The sequence below is a fragment of the Dichomitus squalens genome, assembly GCF_000275845.1.
Source record: "Dichomitus squalens LYAD-421 SS1 unplaced genomic scaffold DICSQscaffold_3, whole genome shotgun sequence".
NCBI lineage: Eukaryota > Fungi > Basidiomycota > Agaricomycetes > Polyporales > Polyporaceae > Dichomitus > Dichomitus squalens.
Window position 1 is genome coordinate 613,588 of NW_006766885.1, and position 16,566 is coordinate 630,153.

Consider the following 16,566-nt stretch of genomic DNA (forward strand, 5'->3'; position numbering starts at 1 on the left):
ACGGCACGATACTGATCGGACGGAACGAGCGCCGATCCGATCCGATCTCGATCGTCCTTAGTTCATGGCCCGTCAAAAGATGACATAAGGTTGCCGCCATCGCCAGCCCCCAGCTCAACGTCGCCCTCGACGCTACCACCACCATAGACGCTCAACAGCCCCAGCACCAGCACCTTGCCCCTATGACCGTCGACCTCGACGGTCAGCAACAGCAACAACAACAGCAGCAACAGCTACCACAGGCCAACCCGCACTTTGCCATGCCGGCTCCAGTGGAGCACGGACCACCGATGGCCTCTGGCTTCGCCGCGCATTCTCCGCCCATGCACGCGAGCCCTCACGCGTCGTCGTCAACGTACGGGCAGCATCAGGGCAACATCGTGCAGCCCTCTATGTTCCAGGGGAACATGAGCGCGACGATGGGCATGCCGATGGGCCTCGATCCGAGGTACCAGCTGACACCGTCGTACATGGGCTACGCGCCGCAAACGGCGCACGCGGGCCCCATCCAACCATTCGTCCCTCCAGCGCCGACCTCCATATCCATGCCCCCGGGGATGCCGCCACTGCTGATGTCGAGGCCGACATTGCAGTGGATCGTCCTGAGCGACAACATGGCACCATTGGTGCACCAAGAAGGATGCCCGGTCTGTACGACCTGGGCGCGCCACATACAGGACGCCGCAAGGACGGACACGTCCTTCGTGGAAGCCAATGGAACAGCGCGTGCCGCCCTTCAGGAGCGGCTCTACGACCACTTCCGCCGATGGCAGGGTTCGGAAGGGGGAGGGACGCCGGCCGAACTCCAATAGGAGATCGAGCGGCTGAAGAAGGAGAACGAGCTCCTCTGCCGCGAGTCAGAGGATCGGGGTCGTGAGATTGACGACCTGGAGGCCCGGGTGAATGAAGCCTGGGAAGCCAGTGAACACCACGAGGATAGGGCGAGGCGACTGGAAGACGAGTTGCGTCGTCATCGACGCTCTCGATCCCTGTCCCCGGGACCTCGGCGTCGAGATCGCTCACCTCCACCACGGCCCGCACCACCTCGTCCTCCTCCGCACCAGCAATTTCCGAACCGGCCCTCCCCGCTTCCGTACGGGGACCGCTACTACGCCCCCCCGCGAGGTGAGCCGTCGCGCCCAGGGCCATCGGGCATGCCGCGATCCACGTCTCAAGCGGTTCCATCAAACCTGCTTGGGAACACGATGTCATCGTCGTCGCTCGCACCTCCCTTTCCGTCAAGCGACTTCCCGCAAGGCTCGTCCTCAAGCTCGCGACGCCTCGGCCCCGAGGCGGCGTTCGACTCCGAGATGGAGGACGACGACGTCGACAGCGAGTCCGAGGGCTACAACGTCAAGAAGGGCAAGCAGCGCGTGTTCAATAATGCGAACCGCGCCGTCCTGCATCGGACCCGGGAGCGGCTGATCAGCCAAGCGACGGGGACCACACCTCGACAACCGGCACCCCCGCCTCCTGCGCCGACGCTTCCTGCGCTGGGCCCGAGTGCCGGACTGGACCATCCGCGTGTACCAGGAGGTGTGCGCCAGCCCCACATGTCTGTGTGGCCGGAGGCGACGCTGGTCCAGGCAGCTGATGCCTGGTCGGACTACGTCCCTCTGAACCATCACCAGTACTGGGAGTTGGTGCGGTCGGCCAGGGCTCAAGGAGGTGGCGCGTACAACCATGTACACGACCTCCTTCGTCAATATGACGCGAACGGAGCCCTGGGCGCGTTCAACTACCTCCACCAGCTCAAGATGAGCTGGTCGGACCCGCACCAGGCGGAGACACGATCGCAAGCCCGTCGCGCTCGCGACTTCGGGAGAGAAGCGGTTCATTCGAACCCCTCTCGCATCGAGAAGAACCCGGGCATGCGGAACCTGAGCCGGACGGACCCGCCGGAGAGGTGGTTGGAGTACTAGCACCAGTACCCCGACACCCTGCCGGTGTACCTCCCCATTCCCTCTCAGCTGGGAAGACCAACCCGGGATCACACCCGGGGCCACATCCTCCTGCGCGCTCTCATCCCCAAGCTCAAGGGCGCCCAGCAGTCGGCCGAGCGCGCGCGGTTCCTGGAGGTCACTGCCCAACTCTTCTCGATCCCCGGCCTCTATCGACGAATCGTTGACGAGGGCCACTACCCCGAAGGTACGGTGGAGCGACTGCTCCCCTACCCGGGCCAGGTTACCAACATGTCGATTTTCAACTTGGCGGCTTGGTACGCCCATTGCGGGCTCAGCGCGGCCTCCATTGCGCTTATGCAGCCAATGGCGGTACGCATGCGCCAGTACTACGAGCGCCGCAACCCCAACTCAGCGGAGGCCTTCCTCCAATGGCCGCGCACCGTGGCCGAAGTCACAGCTGTGCCCGTGCTCGCGGAACTCGCGTTGCAAGTCGCGGCACTGCAGGAAAACCCAGATGCGACCACTGGTCACGCGACCGCGCCTCTCCCCCTCGTAATCGAGGGCGTCGACGTCGACGAAACCATGGGAGAAGCGCATGGGATTGGCGAGGGCCAGGCTGATGAGCCGGGGCCCAGTGGTACAGTACTGTCGACCGACGCCCCGGGCCCGTCACCTCCCTCAGCCTGAGCACGCTGACCACCTCCGTACGTGTGGGGCCGGGTGTCTCACCCTCATCGTGTTGCGTCGCCCTGCCGGCACGCCGCCTCCCGCTCAACCGCATCGTCCACCCGCAATTTCGAATCACGCCCGCCGCATCAACATTTCTCTCTCGCATCATCATCGCACGTCCTATCGGACGCTTATGCTTTTCCCTTCTCTCATATGGACATGGCTATTCCATGCACTCCCTATTCCTCATTGGTATCATATGAGAACCTGGCACAGGTTCTGAAGGGGGAGAATGTAACGGATCGTTATTATCTTATCTTATCTACGTAGTTAATCTACATCTTGTATCTACATCTGGATCGTCATGGTGATCGGCGCTGATCCATCTGGATCCGCGCGACGTGGCGAAGGCTTCTCAGCCTTTCACCACGTCCACCATAGTATACGCCCTCTCAATCTAGAGATTGGTTCAGTGTACTTTGGACTTATGTGAATCAGGCGACACCTGTAAACGTTACAGTACTACATTGGACAAGGAATGGCCGAAGAAATCGAAAAGAAGCTGGATGTGAGGTCGTAGCTTGAACCGGAAGCTCACAGTCAAGAAACATTGTGTGATATGTGATCAGGAGTTCTGACTAGAACATGCCAGAACTGCGTAGTTAGGGTTATAATTAGAATAGGCTCTAAGGCTCAGAGTATATGTATACAGTGGTACCACAGTCGAAGAAGTGAACTCACATTGCAGCACACTAAGATCAGGCATGCAACAGAAGTGGCTAAATCCAACTCAAGCCCACCTGTCTAAGAAGGCTTTGGTGCTCACACGGCCAAGCGAGACCATACCGCTCCGCCATTGGTTACAGAAGAAGCGTTGGAAACAGCTAGGCCTTTGGGGGCGGAAAAGAGCCATCAAAGGTGAACCAACTCCAATCTAGCAGCTTCTCCGGCCAATGAACACCTCGGATTGGACCATCAAGGGTCAGAAAAGTAGTCAGGTGAAAAGAGCTAATTTTATAGGACCTAATGCACTTCGAATGAAGAGAAAAGGTGAAGAATTGACTGAGATACAGAGGAAGAAGGGTTATAAGGGGCAGAAAATGGGAAGGGAACACTAGTATAGGGTTCCAAACCAGGAGGAATGCGGCCTGGATTGCCCTAGGATGATCCAGAATTTTCTGCGCATTTTTCGGAATTTATTGGAGCTTAGAAGGTCAAGACAGCCCTAGGAATGGAGACCATGGAAAAACTTAGTCATCACATCAGACATGTGATTGGCTGGGGACCAGAAAGAATGATGGGAGTCAAAGGACAGACAATAACTCCCCAGAAAGGCAGTGTAGAAAACAATAAAGACTCGGAGTAAATGGATAGATTAATTCACCCAGAGTACCGGAAATGCGGAGTTGATAAGGTCAGCAGAGGTCATGTGACCCCAGAACTTCTATCCCACAATGGAGGAAGATGGTCTACTTAGCAAGGCAACAGGATATTCAGGAGCATTGGCACAGTTGAACAGGCAAGATCTTGGTGGTAGAATAAGGTATATAAGTGAGAGAGGGTACAGCAGAAGGTGTTAAGTACAGACTGTTAGCGGCAGTGGTGTGATCTGGTCGATGATGGCGAATTGGGTGCAGATAGCGAGTGCAGAGAGCAAATGATAGAGTTAAGGAAGAGCGAGAGAGAGAGGCATAGACACATAGACAAGAGGTTTAGGGCACCAAACTGGCACTCAGGGCTCTCTAGGCCCAGATAGAACAAAGCCTCACCCAGGCCTCAAACACAAATCGAAGAGGCTCATCGCCATATGGACTAGGAATTGTACAGTAATGTGGCTACAGCGTCGTGCTGCTAATGTTTGTCCATGTTTGTCCCTCTGACACAATTAGGCGCCAACACTAACACAGACAGTCATGCCTGGCAGTAGACCCACCTCTCCACTGACATACTTCCTACGCCGGAGCCCACTTACTCGTTTCGACTTCATCCGGGACTACTATTCTCAGACGATGGGTCACGTGAGCCTTATCCAGGAATCCGGCCCCTTTATCACTGCACAGAATACCTACATTCTTCCAAGGCTTCTATCACCATGGGACTTCTCCAGCTCGGTCGACACCTACCTTTTCGAGCGGGTTTGCCTCAATCTAGGTGGTCAGATCCACATGGGGACAGCTTACATGATGTTCGAAGAGGGTGCCCCTTCATTGCCCCCTCTGATAGGACCTCCTGCCCCACCGGCCAACTCTCCCCCTATGGCACCAGTCATACAGCCTTTGGAACCCAGGGACCCGCCTCCCTGTCGTCCGACTCCGATGCCCTTGTTTATTGGAAGCGTGGGATTTTCAGACCCGGAGCCACCTCTGCTGCCCCGCATGCGCCCAGTTCCCACTCCGGGTGAGTCATATCCTAAAAAAGAAGTCCTATCATTAGCTATCATCCGGTTGCTAAGAAGCCTTGGTACAGTCAAAACACCCCAGCTTAAGGTACAAGAGGTTCAGAGGTGGACTGCGCATGCAAAATCCAAAGAAGAACCCAGTCCGGAGAACCAAGAAGAGGCTGCCTCAGCTGAAGACACGCCCATGGAGCTCAAGTATCCCTTGAGCCCGGAGCCCGAGCCTGAGCCTGAGCCCGTCACTGACGAGGCTACCAAGGAGGCTCCGAGTGCCGAAGAAGAAGCCGAAGGCCTGCAGGCCTGCTACAACGTCCAGAGCCCCGGAAGAGCTATTGTGAGAGCCCCAGTGCGTGCGCTGTACAGTACGTACAGACACCGCCACTGATCCTTCCGACAGTCCTGCGCCTGCACAAGAAACATGCCCGCGCGAGCGTCAAGGACACGTTTGACCACCCAAAGCTAGCGCTACAGGTGGCCGAGCACGTCGGGCTCGAGAACATCTTGCTCGTCCCAGCCCGCTTGTGGACCAAGGACGAGCGTCGCTTCATGCGACTCGTAATCAAGTTGATCTGCCATGCCTTGAGCGGAAAGGTGGGGTATGGTGAGGTTGTGCCGATGTATGGCCCAGGTGCAGTTGTAGGAGGTGGGAGCGACACTGAGTAGAGCGAAATGGGGCGGACGGAAAGAATCCGCTAATGAATACGGACAGAAACAACCTAAAAAAGAAGTTAAAAGAATCCTGTAGTAATAGTGTGTCAGTATCAAGTACGAATCAGACAGAAAAAGTTGGGAAAAAATTCCTGGTTAGGGAAGGCACAAGTAAAAACGTCCAGGACAAAAGCCCCGTTCACAAAGTCACCCGAACGAACCCCAACCTGGTACGGACATGCAACTCCACACGAGCAAGAACCCGAAGGTTCTAGCAGGTGCGAGAGGCATCGCGCAAGAAGGTACCCAAGCCATCGAGGCTCGAGCACCATGCAAAGAAGGTCCTAGAAGAGTGGAAAGATCAGTATATATGGCAGATGCTTGGCTATAGAGGAAGGGAAGAGGAATCAGTAAGAGACAGCCCACGATGGGAGGACCATTGCCCAGCAGGGTCTCGCGAGCGATAAGCTCATTTGCGAGAGGTTACCGCATGGACCCCCATAGTGACCCCCGACCGAGAAGGCCGCAATCGGGGCGGGGTGAGTACGAGATGAAACACGAAAGAGAAAGGGACGGGGATCAAGAATGGCTCCCCACCTCGCAAGGAGAGTATCGACGTGGACGACATCACAATCGACGCGACCGCTGCAGCCACTAGAGACGAGGCACGCGCCACGGTCCATACTGGGGAAAGGAAACCCAGTACGGCCACTCACAGCTCGCCGAACTCCTCCGACAAGAGCTCACGACGCTGTGGGATGAGAGAAGGACTCACCAGGAAGGGACAAGTACGGTCTCCTTGGGATCCGCGTACTCGTCCCACCATGCCTACAGAGCTCCGAGCACCTACAACACGGCTGTGTGTGTGCCCACAACTGATCTTGAGGGGACAAGAGGAGTGTGCGGAGAGATTGAGGGGAACGAGGACCGTGACCAGGCGAGAGGCGCCCCAAAAGAGATGACGGATGACGACGCCAGTGCGCTCAGCCATGTGAGCACCTGCACGGTGTGAGCAGATAGTGAGGAAGTGATGCCACAAATGGGGCCATAGGACGACGAGGCGATGGAGGCCGATGGGTGAGAGCAACGTCGATGGACGACGCTGAGTAGTCGGAGGTTGGCTGAGTATCCAAGACGACAAATCAATGTGGTACTGACGGGGCGTCCGAAGATGTGTAAGTGAGAGCATTGAGCTTCGTGCTCGATGCTCAAGCATCTCTGTATGCTATATGGTGAGTCGGGAGGTGCTCACGTTAGCTGGGGTGCGGTCAGTTGGCTTTCGCCCCTGTTACGACTGACTGTCGAGCGAGTAAGTGGAGACGAGCGAGGCAGGCAGGAGCATCGACGAGCTCTGATCGCAGTGAGACTGGAGCGGAGCTCAACAGGCAGGACTGGAGACAAGTTGTGTATTGAGCGAAGTATCTACAGAGCGAAATACACGATGGCTTACCTGGAGACAAGAGGTCGAAACTAGAGTCTCCAGGTAGCAAGGGATCCAGCTATATACAGGGAACGAACAATGGGCACTAGAGAACAATAGTGTCACCATGGGTACGAAGTACAAGGGGTGTAGGACAATAGCGGACATGGAGACAAAGGGAGCTATTGTTCATGTGCGGAAAAAGGGAAACCATAGCGAGTAGTGAACAATAAGGAAATGTACGAGGCAATGGTCCGAATCGAAAAGGAAACGTAGCGCCGTGAGGGCGGTTTGTGACAGCCCCCTTCCACGTGCTCCAGCCAACTCAACACCCTTCGCCTGCTCAGCAATCGGCATTCAACTGTCCTTGACCTCGCAATGCCTACGCCTACAGTCACAAAAGGGGGGGTCCAAAAATTAAATAGAAACGACCAAGGCTGCGGAACTAATGTCCGCAACCGCCCTGGTTCATTTGCAGCAGCGCTGCATGTGCACGCACCCCCCATATGTATGTAGAAAGCAATAAAGTATCTGTGTGAGCCATAAACATGTGAGTAGTGCGCGGGGGAGACAAGTCTTGAGGAAGGAAACCGGGGTGTGCGAGGAAATGCGAGAATGGGGACGACAGCGGGCAACGTACCTGAACGAACCCCATGTCACCCATCCTAAGCACCTCTTAGGTCCTCCCAGTCCCCAACAACCCACAGCAATCAATATTCGCCCCATCCTACCGCAAACAAGTAAGGTGATAAAGTTTTTGAGGGGCTTGGGGGCGCAACGTGAGATTGTGAGGGCCGCCGACGTTGGATAAGGTGGCTGGCTGGGCTGTAAATTTGTATACAAGTAGTGTAGGGGCACCTCTTGTGAAGTACGGCACCGATAGGCAGGAGGGAGGACTGTAGGAAGAAGGCTGGAGGAAGGTCAGGAGCACAACAACGCCAGAGACCGGTAGGCGCCCGTATTACATACAGGCATGCCTATCAGCCTCTGCGTGTCGTGCCAGTAAGTGAAAGAGGGGGAAGTCAACAGGAGAGGAGAGCCAGGAAATGGAGCTGTAGCAAAACATGTGAGAGAGAGAAAGAGAGCGGGAGAGCCGACCATGAGAACGATGCAACGTCTGTTGCGATGGTGACAATGCGTCCAGCATGCAAAGAAGAGAGCGGAAGTTGACCCTTAGCATCGAAAGGGGGGCTCTTCAGGCCCAGAGAGACCGTCGCAACACATTCAAGGAGGAGTCTGCAAGAAGAGGGGAGGATAGAACCTGCTTATGGACGCCAGGGATGACCTTGTGTTGGAATCGGTGCTGTAGCGCCGTCGATTGTAATCGCACCAAGTCCCGCATCGCGCTATACATAGTTCGCGCTGTCCGCTATCTACGGTAATTTTCGTATAGTCACAACTCTCTTTCACATAGAGATATCGCATTTCTTTCACTAGTAGTCTCCATTTCTGTAGATCTGACTGCACTCTAGAATAGTGTCTACCTTACGCACTTCTGGTCCGTTTGGCGCCATTCCAGCGCCACATAGTGTATGGTCGTGTTAGCTAGTTCCCACGCGCTCTGTGCGCCGTCATCTGCGCCTGAGTCGACTCTGTGGTCCTCAAGACTTACAGAGCTCGACTTAGGCCATTGTGACCCCTCTGAGGCCCACTGCAGCTAACACCTTGCTGATGCCAGCCTTGACGCCGGTCTGTTCTAGGAGTTCTGCGACGGTTGTGCCAGCCTTTCCAAGGATGACGCCGGCATTCTTGCTGCCCACAAGCGTATGAAGAGTGAGACTGTTGTCAGTGTTGGTCGGAGAGAGAGAACGGGACTGAGGAAAAGAGTGAGGTTAGCGTCCGCGATAAGGGACCAGCACTATAAGGATGGTGTTCCCAAGCGTGGCTGGGAGGCCGTGTGGCATTGGATCCGCGTCGTCTTGGTCCCCAGACATCAAGACAAGAGTTTTTTTGAGTTAAGCAGCAGCAAGAGAGCAGACCAGAGTTCTAGGGCACAGGCAGGAGGACAGGAAGGGAGGGACGAGTGATGCACCTCCTTGGGACAAGATAGACGCCCAATCTTATCTCCATCAGATAAGATAGGATCAGCATGGCCGGTCCTTTCCAAGCTGTGCACGTGTCCCAATCACGCATGCGTCCACCAATAACCTTTTTACAGGGCTGCAAGTGTTCCGGAAGCCATACACAACTATATTAGAAGCAATTTGGGGTATTTTACTGTACATAAGCACATGTTGGCACGCAATATATCCTTTAAAGACTTAACTACGTGTCCATAAGCGATATCTGGTCTGTTTGCATCTATAACGGCCCCGTAAGGGAGACAATGCACCTGTAAAATAATGTCGAGCAAGTCAAGGACTCTACGCAGGAATTTCGGGTGCATGCGAGAACTTTCTAGAACCTACTAGAAGTAACGGAAAAGATCTAGAGCCAGAACAGTATATATAAGACCTGCAAGCTAGGCATGAATGATCCAAGAGTCATGAAGAACCCTAGTCTGGAGGCAAAGATTTCCAAGATTGAATTTGCGGAAAAGCAGAGAAGAGTGCAGGTAGCAGTGCATATAAGCAAACAGCAAAAGTAAAAATCAGGCTCCCGTAAAGCAGTGATCCGACATATGATTCAGCGTGCAAAATGGAAAACAGCCCAGAGAGCACGGGAAAGGCGGAGGTCAATGTTTGGTACTAAGACTAGGTGTGGAGCCTTGCTTCACCCTCCGCCAGATGTAGAGGTGATACATGACTAGAAGTAGTTTGATATATGGACAATAAAGACTGTAGACTGCTATCGCGATGGTGATGCACCGTCATAGCATGTGCTGACAATCTACCGGAAAGACCAGAAGTTGTAACGGTTCACCCCATGACAGTGTCGACCATAATGATAGCCGTATACAGCCTGTGACAATGCCACTAGCAGGAGAAATCGGACAGTACCCAAGGAGCTATCAAACAAGAGCAACTGTCGGAACTGTAGGATGATTGCATAAGCCGAAATGACAAACGAAGGCAAGGAGCCATAGATGATTGCATACCACTACCATTGCAGTCATCCATCGCAATGGCAATGGCTGATGACTGACTAAAAGTCTAGTAGCCATAGCAGCCACCGCCTTTGCAATGAAGAAAACAACGATAGTGGCAGGCAGCCGGTAGGCATTGGGAGAAATAAGGAACATCAAAATGCCTAGAGGGCGGAGGGTGTATTTATATGGTACCGCCCTCGCTAAGACGTAAAACTGGCCACATGATTCGGCACTGCAAACCCATCATTGGAACACTACACCAGCAACAAACAAGTGTGCAACACAACACATTCTCAACCAACACACCAGTCATCACCAACAACCAAGAATACTAAGCACCACGTGCACTACCCAAGCAAGCGCCTGCCAATGATCACAAACCGAGAACCAACCATTACCAATCAGATGCATAGTCAGTAGGATTACATGTTTGAGGTGTACTATGAGGAAGACGAAGCAATTGTGGATATAGACTGGGGAAGCGACAATAAAGGAGAACAGAGGCTATTAGAAGCTCATGTATTTTCGGGATGGTATGAGCCAGTAGCTCAGCAAGTGAAGCCGATCCCAGGAGTCTTTCCGGAAGGAGCACAAGTAGTCTGGCAGATACCGGAGGATCCATTGCTCACACTACCGTATCTATCTCCGCATCCGCTAGAGTTTGTGCCAACTAGAAAGTTAATGAAAGAGCAATTGGAAGCAATGAAGATAAATGAAGGGGGATTTCTGTGGCCAGAAGAGGAGAGACTATTCCAGCACATATTCTGCCTGAACGAAGGTGTACTCGCGTTTGAGGAGTCAGACAGAGGAACATTCCACAAGGACTACTTCTCACCATACATTATACCAACAGTTCCGCATGTGCCATGGGTGGAGAAGAACATTCCGGTTCCACCAGGTATTAGAGATGAAGTAATCAAGCTCCTGTAGGAAAAGCTAGAAGCCGGAGTATACGAGTGATGTCAGTCATCATACCGCTCAAGATGGTTTTGTGTCCTAAAGAAGAATGGAAAGCTACAGATCGTGCATGACCTACAGAAATTGAATGCAGTTACCATTCGGAAGGTAGGGCTTCCTCCGGTACTAGATGACTTTGTAGAACCTTTTGCAGGAAGACAATGTTATACAGTGTTAGATCTGTTTTGGGCATTTGTTGGACGTAGACTTCACCCAATCAGTCGTGATATGACAGCATTTCACTCGCCACTAGGACTGTTGCGACTAACATCAATGCCGATGGGTTTCACAAATTCGCCAGCTGAGTTTCAGGCATGCATGACATTTATATTGCAAGATGAGATCCCACACATAGCTAACGTGTTCATCAATGACTTACCAATCAGAGGACCGCAGATATGCTACCCAGATGTGGAAGGAAATCCTGAAGTAGTAAAGGAGAATCTAGGTATCAGACGGTTCATATGGGAGCATGCACAGAATGTGCACCGAATACTACATCAAGTTGGTCGTGCAGAAATTAAAATATCAGGACTAAAAGCACAAGTCTGTCAACCAAATGTGGTCATAGTCGGACAAAAGTGCACCCCCGAAGAAGAGTACCAGAAGATGACAAGGCGGACAAGGTCAGAAACTGGCCAGTGCCAAAGACAGTAAAGGAAGTGCGAGGATTTCTAGGCCTCTGCGGTACAGTGCAGATCTGGATCAAAGACTTTTCAGAGAAAGTAAAGCCACTATGTGAGCTCACTGGACATAAGGCAGAGTTTGTGTGGGATGCACGGATACAGGCAGCATTTGATGAGATGAACGATCTAATCTCATCTGCACCCACACTTTGTCCAATAGACTATTCATCCTCAAAGCCAGTAATATTAGCTGTGGACTCAAGCAAGTATGCAGTAGGCTACATTCTGTCACAGCTTGATGAGAACAACAAATGAAGACCAGCACAATATGGTTCCATTCCAATGAACAAGACAGAAGCCAACTATAGTCAGGCCAAGTTGGAACTGTATGGTCTGTACCGAGCATTAAAGAAGTGTAGACTATATTTGGTTGCTGTGAAGGAACTCCACATAGAGGTTGATGCCAAGTACATTAAAGGCATGCTAGCTCCACCAGACCTCCAGCCGAATGCAGTTATCAACTGGTGGATCACCGAGATACTTACGTATCCGCATAAGTTAATACACGTTCCCGCAACAAAGCATAAAGGACCTGACACCTTGTCACAAAGACCATTGGCCGAAGGAGAGGAGATAATCCCTGATGAGGATAATAAATGGGAGGAAGGTATTGCTATGTACATGGAAAGATCAGATGAGGCCTCTGTGCTTCTCACAGCAACCACCACTCAAGATGATACACTGAGGACCATTCATGAATTCCTGACTACATCAGTACTACCAGAGTTCACATCAACAGCCGCCAGATACAAGTTCAAGAAGAAAGTCCAGCAGTACTTTGTACAAGATGGTCACATGTACAGGCAATATCTGAACAGAATTCTGGTACAGGTACTACTAGAAGAAAGTGCAAGACGGAAAGTTCTTGAGGAAGCACATGAGCAACTAGGGCATAGAGGAGAGAAGGCTACCTTTGAGACCATTAGACAGAGATTCTTCTGGCCATTTTACCACAGTGATGTTTGACACCATATATGATCATGTCATGAGTGCCAAGTCAGAAGTATTAGGAAATCAGAGATACCCATCACAATTTCAACTCCAGCAGGATTGTTTTTCAAGGTCTATATGGATGTAATTCATATGCCACTCACACAAGGATATACCTGCATAGTTGCATGTCGAGATGATCTATCAGGTGTGACCGAAGTGAAGGCTCTCTGATCAGCATCATCACAAGAGATAGCCCGCTTCTTCTGGGAACAGATACTCTGCAGATATGGAGCAGTAGAACATGTTGTGAGAGATAACGGATTAGAAACCAAAGGAGCATTCAAGATATTGGTGGATAGATACAACATACACCATATCCGCATCTCGCCGTATAACTCAAGGCAAACGGAGTTGTAGAACGTGGTCACTTTATCATGAGAGAAGCATTGGTCAAGGCATGTGAAGGTCAGATCAATTAATGGCCATCTCTATTACCACATGTAGTATTTGCAGACCAAATTACAATTGGGCGGTCAACAGGATTCAGCCCATACTATTTACTACATGGTGTACATCCAGTCTTACCAATGGACCTGCAGGAAGCAACCTTTATGGTGCAAGGCTTTAGGCAAAACATGTCACATGCTGACCTCCTAGCTCTGCGAATCCGTCAGCTCGAGTGCAAGCCAGAGGATATAGCACAGGCAGCAGAAGTACTCCAGAGGACCCGGATGAATTCAAAAGAGCATTTTGGAAGAAGATTTGCTCACCGACTTAGAAGGACAGCTTTCGAGAGTGGAGATTTAGTATTAGTTAGGAACACAGCAGTAGAAAAGGAGATGAACCGGAAACACAAGCCGAGATACCTAGGCCCTTACGAAGTGGTTTGACAGACGCAGAATGGCTCATACATAATCAGGGAACTCAATAGAGATGTAGCACGGGAGAGCATTGCAGCATTCCGTCTCCTAGCATATAACCCATCAGAAGCAGACCTTGATGACTTAGCCATAGACCCGTTGGACCGCACTCAGAACCTGTGAATGGGGACAGTCATAATCTGAAAGATAACCATTAGCAGATATTCTCGGCATTCATTCAGATGCAGAAGAAGACCAGGAGGATATTTACAGTCAGATAAGGGACGAGGAAGAGTTGGACAATACACCAGTCAGTCAACGGACACGAAGTCAAGTAAAAAGAGTGTAACAGTGGAAGAAAACAACCGGGGACGGCTGTAAAACTGTGGGGCGGATGTCAGGCACCAAAATGGATTGGCACCTGGACATGGCTTACAACCAGCAATATAATCATATGACAGGTGGCAATTGGAACCTATCACATAACCACAGGCGTCAAACATCAAAAAAGGCGTAAAACGGTGGGTCCATGTTTTGTAATGTGGCACCTTCCATCATGTCTACCATTCTCCAACAGACCCTCACAATCCCCGACGAGATGATCCCATACCTCTCAGACCAGCTCAACTTGGACGACATCATCTGCTGCCCCGTGATTGTACGCAAGGACTCCCACCATCTTCACTTCCACACTCCACGGATTTGTGTGCCGAAAACGCACCCATTTGGTCCAATCCCACCTCCCGATACTCCATGTTGGATTCTTCCGAGCATGTTAGAGCCGGGTTGGACATTGCCTAAGGATGTACATTTTCTTGGTTGAGTCCTTTAAGTAGCCAAGTACCAGGAGAGCCGTGTCATCGTGCTCGTACAACACATCCAGTCACTGGTGATCCTCAGCCTCGCCGTATCATATGGGTACTTTGTCGGTGACACAAGTTCCTGGTGGGCACAAGTGGTTTGGAACGTGGTCAGCGGAGTCAAGATCCTGCGGAAACCAGATAATGAGGACTATCTTCCAGGCAAGCTACACTGTTTGTCATTCGAGTACCGATAACTCATAAGTTGTTAGGTGTCTCCCTCGACCCTATCACAAACGATTGAGAGATCAATGACAAGGTTCAGGCCACATATAGTCCTGTATAGTCATATAAGGATCAGACAGGACTTGTTCGGTAGTTGCATTGATGGACGTGAAACGGCACACTAGATTGACAACTTGTGAATCTAAGCTTGGATCAATTAAGCATTCTGAAGAAACATGTGCAGGCTATAGTTATAGAATGTTCTAGAATGTTCCAGCATATAACCATAAAGGGTAACAGTTGACTAAGCATCGTTTAGAACTGGTGAACAAGTTGGAGAATGTTCAGGAACAGTAAAGAATATTTCAGAACATTACAGAAAGTTCCAGAACATTCTAGACTTTTCTGCAAGAAAATGGTCTCATATAAAGCTCATAGGGACTTGTCTGCTTATCAATCTGCTAGGCATGACTCAACATAAGACCAATAGTCCATAAATAGCATAATACAATGACCTAGAAGGTCTCAGAATATTCTAGCATGTACCAGATTATTCTGCTAGGTTCTGGAGTATCTCAGGCATGTTGGAGAAGGTTCCAGGAGGATATTAGTAAGGATTAGTCATCAATTAGTCAGCTCTTAGTCAGAAACTAGGATAGACATTTGTAAGCTAGATAGAACATTCTGGAAGGTCTTCAGAAAGGTATATATACTAGACTGAAAGTGCCCCCCAAAAAAATTCAATCAGTCAAGAATTCACCAGTTCAAAGCAAGTGTGCTTAAAGCAAGTGTTCAGTAACTGCATAAGCAATTGATAGTAAAGCTATAAAGTCTAGTTTCATATCAGTTGAGAGTTGAATAGCCTTCCCTAAGAGGGGAAGAGACATACTGACTCAGCAGTTTAAGTAAGTATAGTGTTAGTGTTAGTCAGTTGAACCTTAGCAGGATCGGATTCCTGGGGTTTAGCAATTGGTAACACTCAGGTCAGCTGATAGTCAGAGGGCTAGTCAGCATAGGTAATACAGAAAGAGTCTCGGATAGACTCGCGGAACGAGCACAGAACGCATAGAACAGCCGGATATAGGGGAAACTCTGCCAGAACAGTCAGTACACCCGAAAAAGTTGTGAACAGAGTCTGTGGAGACAGTGAATGGTCTACATAGTCAGAGTACGCACACACAGTGCCACAAAGCTAGACAGTATTGCACAGACTTTTGTCAGAATCGTCAAATACAACCACAACCACCCCAAACTCGACAAGGTCAATTTTGGAAAAACAGGAAACCCCATATACCTTGTGGCAGAGCTTCTTAGGTTTATAGAAAGCTGAGATTTACCCCTCACCCATACATATCGAGAATTGTTATATAAACTCTTCTCACACCCAAACTTCGAGAAGTACGACACCGCGTTCAGTGTGCAATAGTCTTGGTCCGAACGTAAACTCCCATCTTTCTCACAGACAAAGAAGACGGGGGCGGCTGTAGGACTCTTGGACGTGCGGATGTAACCTTTGTCTTCTTGCTCCGTGATCCAAACTTCAAGCTGTTACAGCGAAGCGTGTCAGCACTCAAGGGGTCGTGTGCAGGTTATGCACAACGAGGACACAGACTGATGACAAGCTTAGCACACTGGTTCACTGGGGGTCTGGGGGTTCGAGGTCACTAGGGGTCTAGGGAGTGAGAACGCTTGATTGGTACAAGAGGTCAAACTGGGGTGCCCAGTGCAAGACCTGTCCTTATATACTAAAGTACACGGTCGCTAACTGATTGGAGAACAATAGTCACAGGACAATAACGATGGAGAACAATAGCGAATGGGGACAAAGGAGTCACGTGGTGTTGTGACCACGTAGTACAATGGCGAAAAGAACAATAGCGATGAGAACAATGGGGATATGAAGCATAGTGTTGGAACCATGGTAAATACGAGTGTCCGGGTTGTGCCGTAAGAAGAGGGAATGCATGGTAGAGAGGATACGAGGAGAAAGGAAAGAAGAGACGCCCCCACAGGGCGTTTGTAACACAAGCAAGTTCCGTTC

At 51.0% G+C, this 16,566-nt stretch overlaps 6 protein-coding genes across 6 annotated transcripts; 5 read left to right on the forward strand and 1 right to left on the reverse strand.

Moving 5' to 3' along the window:
• Positions 1 to 182: 182 nt before the first annotated feature.
• DICSQDRAFT_166239 (uncharacterized protein) lies at positions 183 to 812 on the forward strand (the record flags this gene model as incomplete). Its single annotated transcript, XM_007361760.1, has 1 exon — positions 183 to 812. The coding sequence occupies one exon, from the start codon at positions 183 to 185 to the stop codon at positions 810 to 812; it is 630 nt and encodes a 209-aa protein (XP_007361822.1).
• Positions 813 to 857: 45 nt separating this feature from the next.
• Positions 858 to 1,149, reverse strand: DICSQDRAFT_166240 (uncharacterized protein; the record flags this gene model as incomplete). Its single annotated transcript, XM_007361761.1, has 2 exons — positions 858 to 950; positions 1,024 to 1,149. 2 exons carry the CDS (start codon positions 1,147 to 1,149, stop codon positions 858 to 860), a joined length of 219 nt encoding a protein of 72 aa, XP_007361823.1.
• Positions 1,150 to 1,205: 56 nt separating this feature from the next.
• Positions 1,206 to 2,591, forward strand: DICSQDRAFT_166241 (uncharacterized protein; the record flags this gene model as incomplete). Its single annotated transcript, XM_007361762.1, has 2 exons — positions 1,206 to 1,915; positions 1,979 to 2,591. The coding sequence occupies 2 exons, from the start codon at positions 1,206 to 1,208 to the stop codon at positions 2,589 to 2,591; spliced, it is 1,323 nt and encodes a 440-aa protein (XP_007361824.1).
• A 1,895-nt stretch (positions 2,592 to 4,486) lies between these two features.
• Positions 4,487 to 5,631, forward strand: DICSQDRAFT_124454 (uncharacterized protein; the record flags this gene model as incomplete). Its single annotated transcript, XM_007361763.1, has 3 exons — positions 4,487 to 4,970; positions 5,040 to 5,314; positions 5,341 to 5,631. 3 exons carry the CDS (start codon positions 4,487 to 4,489, stop codon positions 5,629 to 5,631), a joined length of 1,050 nt encoding a protein of 349 aa, XP_007361825.1.
• A 4,859-nt stretch (positions 5,632 to 10,490) lies between these two features.
• On the forward strand, positions 10,491 to 11,454 carry DICSQDRAFT_143866 (uncharacterized protein; the record flags this gene model as incomplete). Its single annotated transcript, XM_007361764.1, has 4 exons — positions 10,491 to 10,583; positions 10,605 to 10,976; positions 11,031 to 11,223; positions 11,408 to 11,454. 4 exons carry the CDS (start codon positions 10,491 to 10,493, stop codon positions 11,452 to 11,454), a joined length of 705 nt encoding a protein of 234 aa, XP_007361826.1.
• A 2,602-nt stretch (positions 11,455 to 14,056) lies between these two features.
• On the forward strand, positions 14,057 to 14,557 carry DICSQDRAFT_166243 (uncharacterized protein; the record flags this gene model as incomplete). The annotated part of the gene is made up of 2 exons (XM_007361765.1): positions 14,057 to 14,204; positions 14,337 to 14,557. The coding sequence occupies 2 exons, from the start codon at positions 14,057 to 14,059 to the stop codon at positions 14,555 to 14,557; spliced, it is 369 nt and encodes a 122-aa protein (XP_007361827.1).
• Positions 14,558 to 16,566: the final 2,009 nt, after the last annotated feature.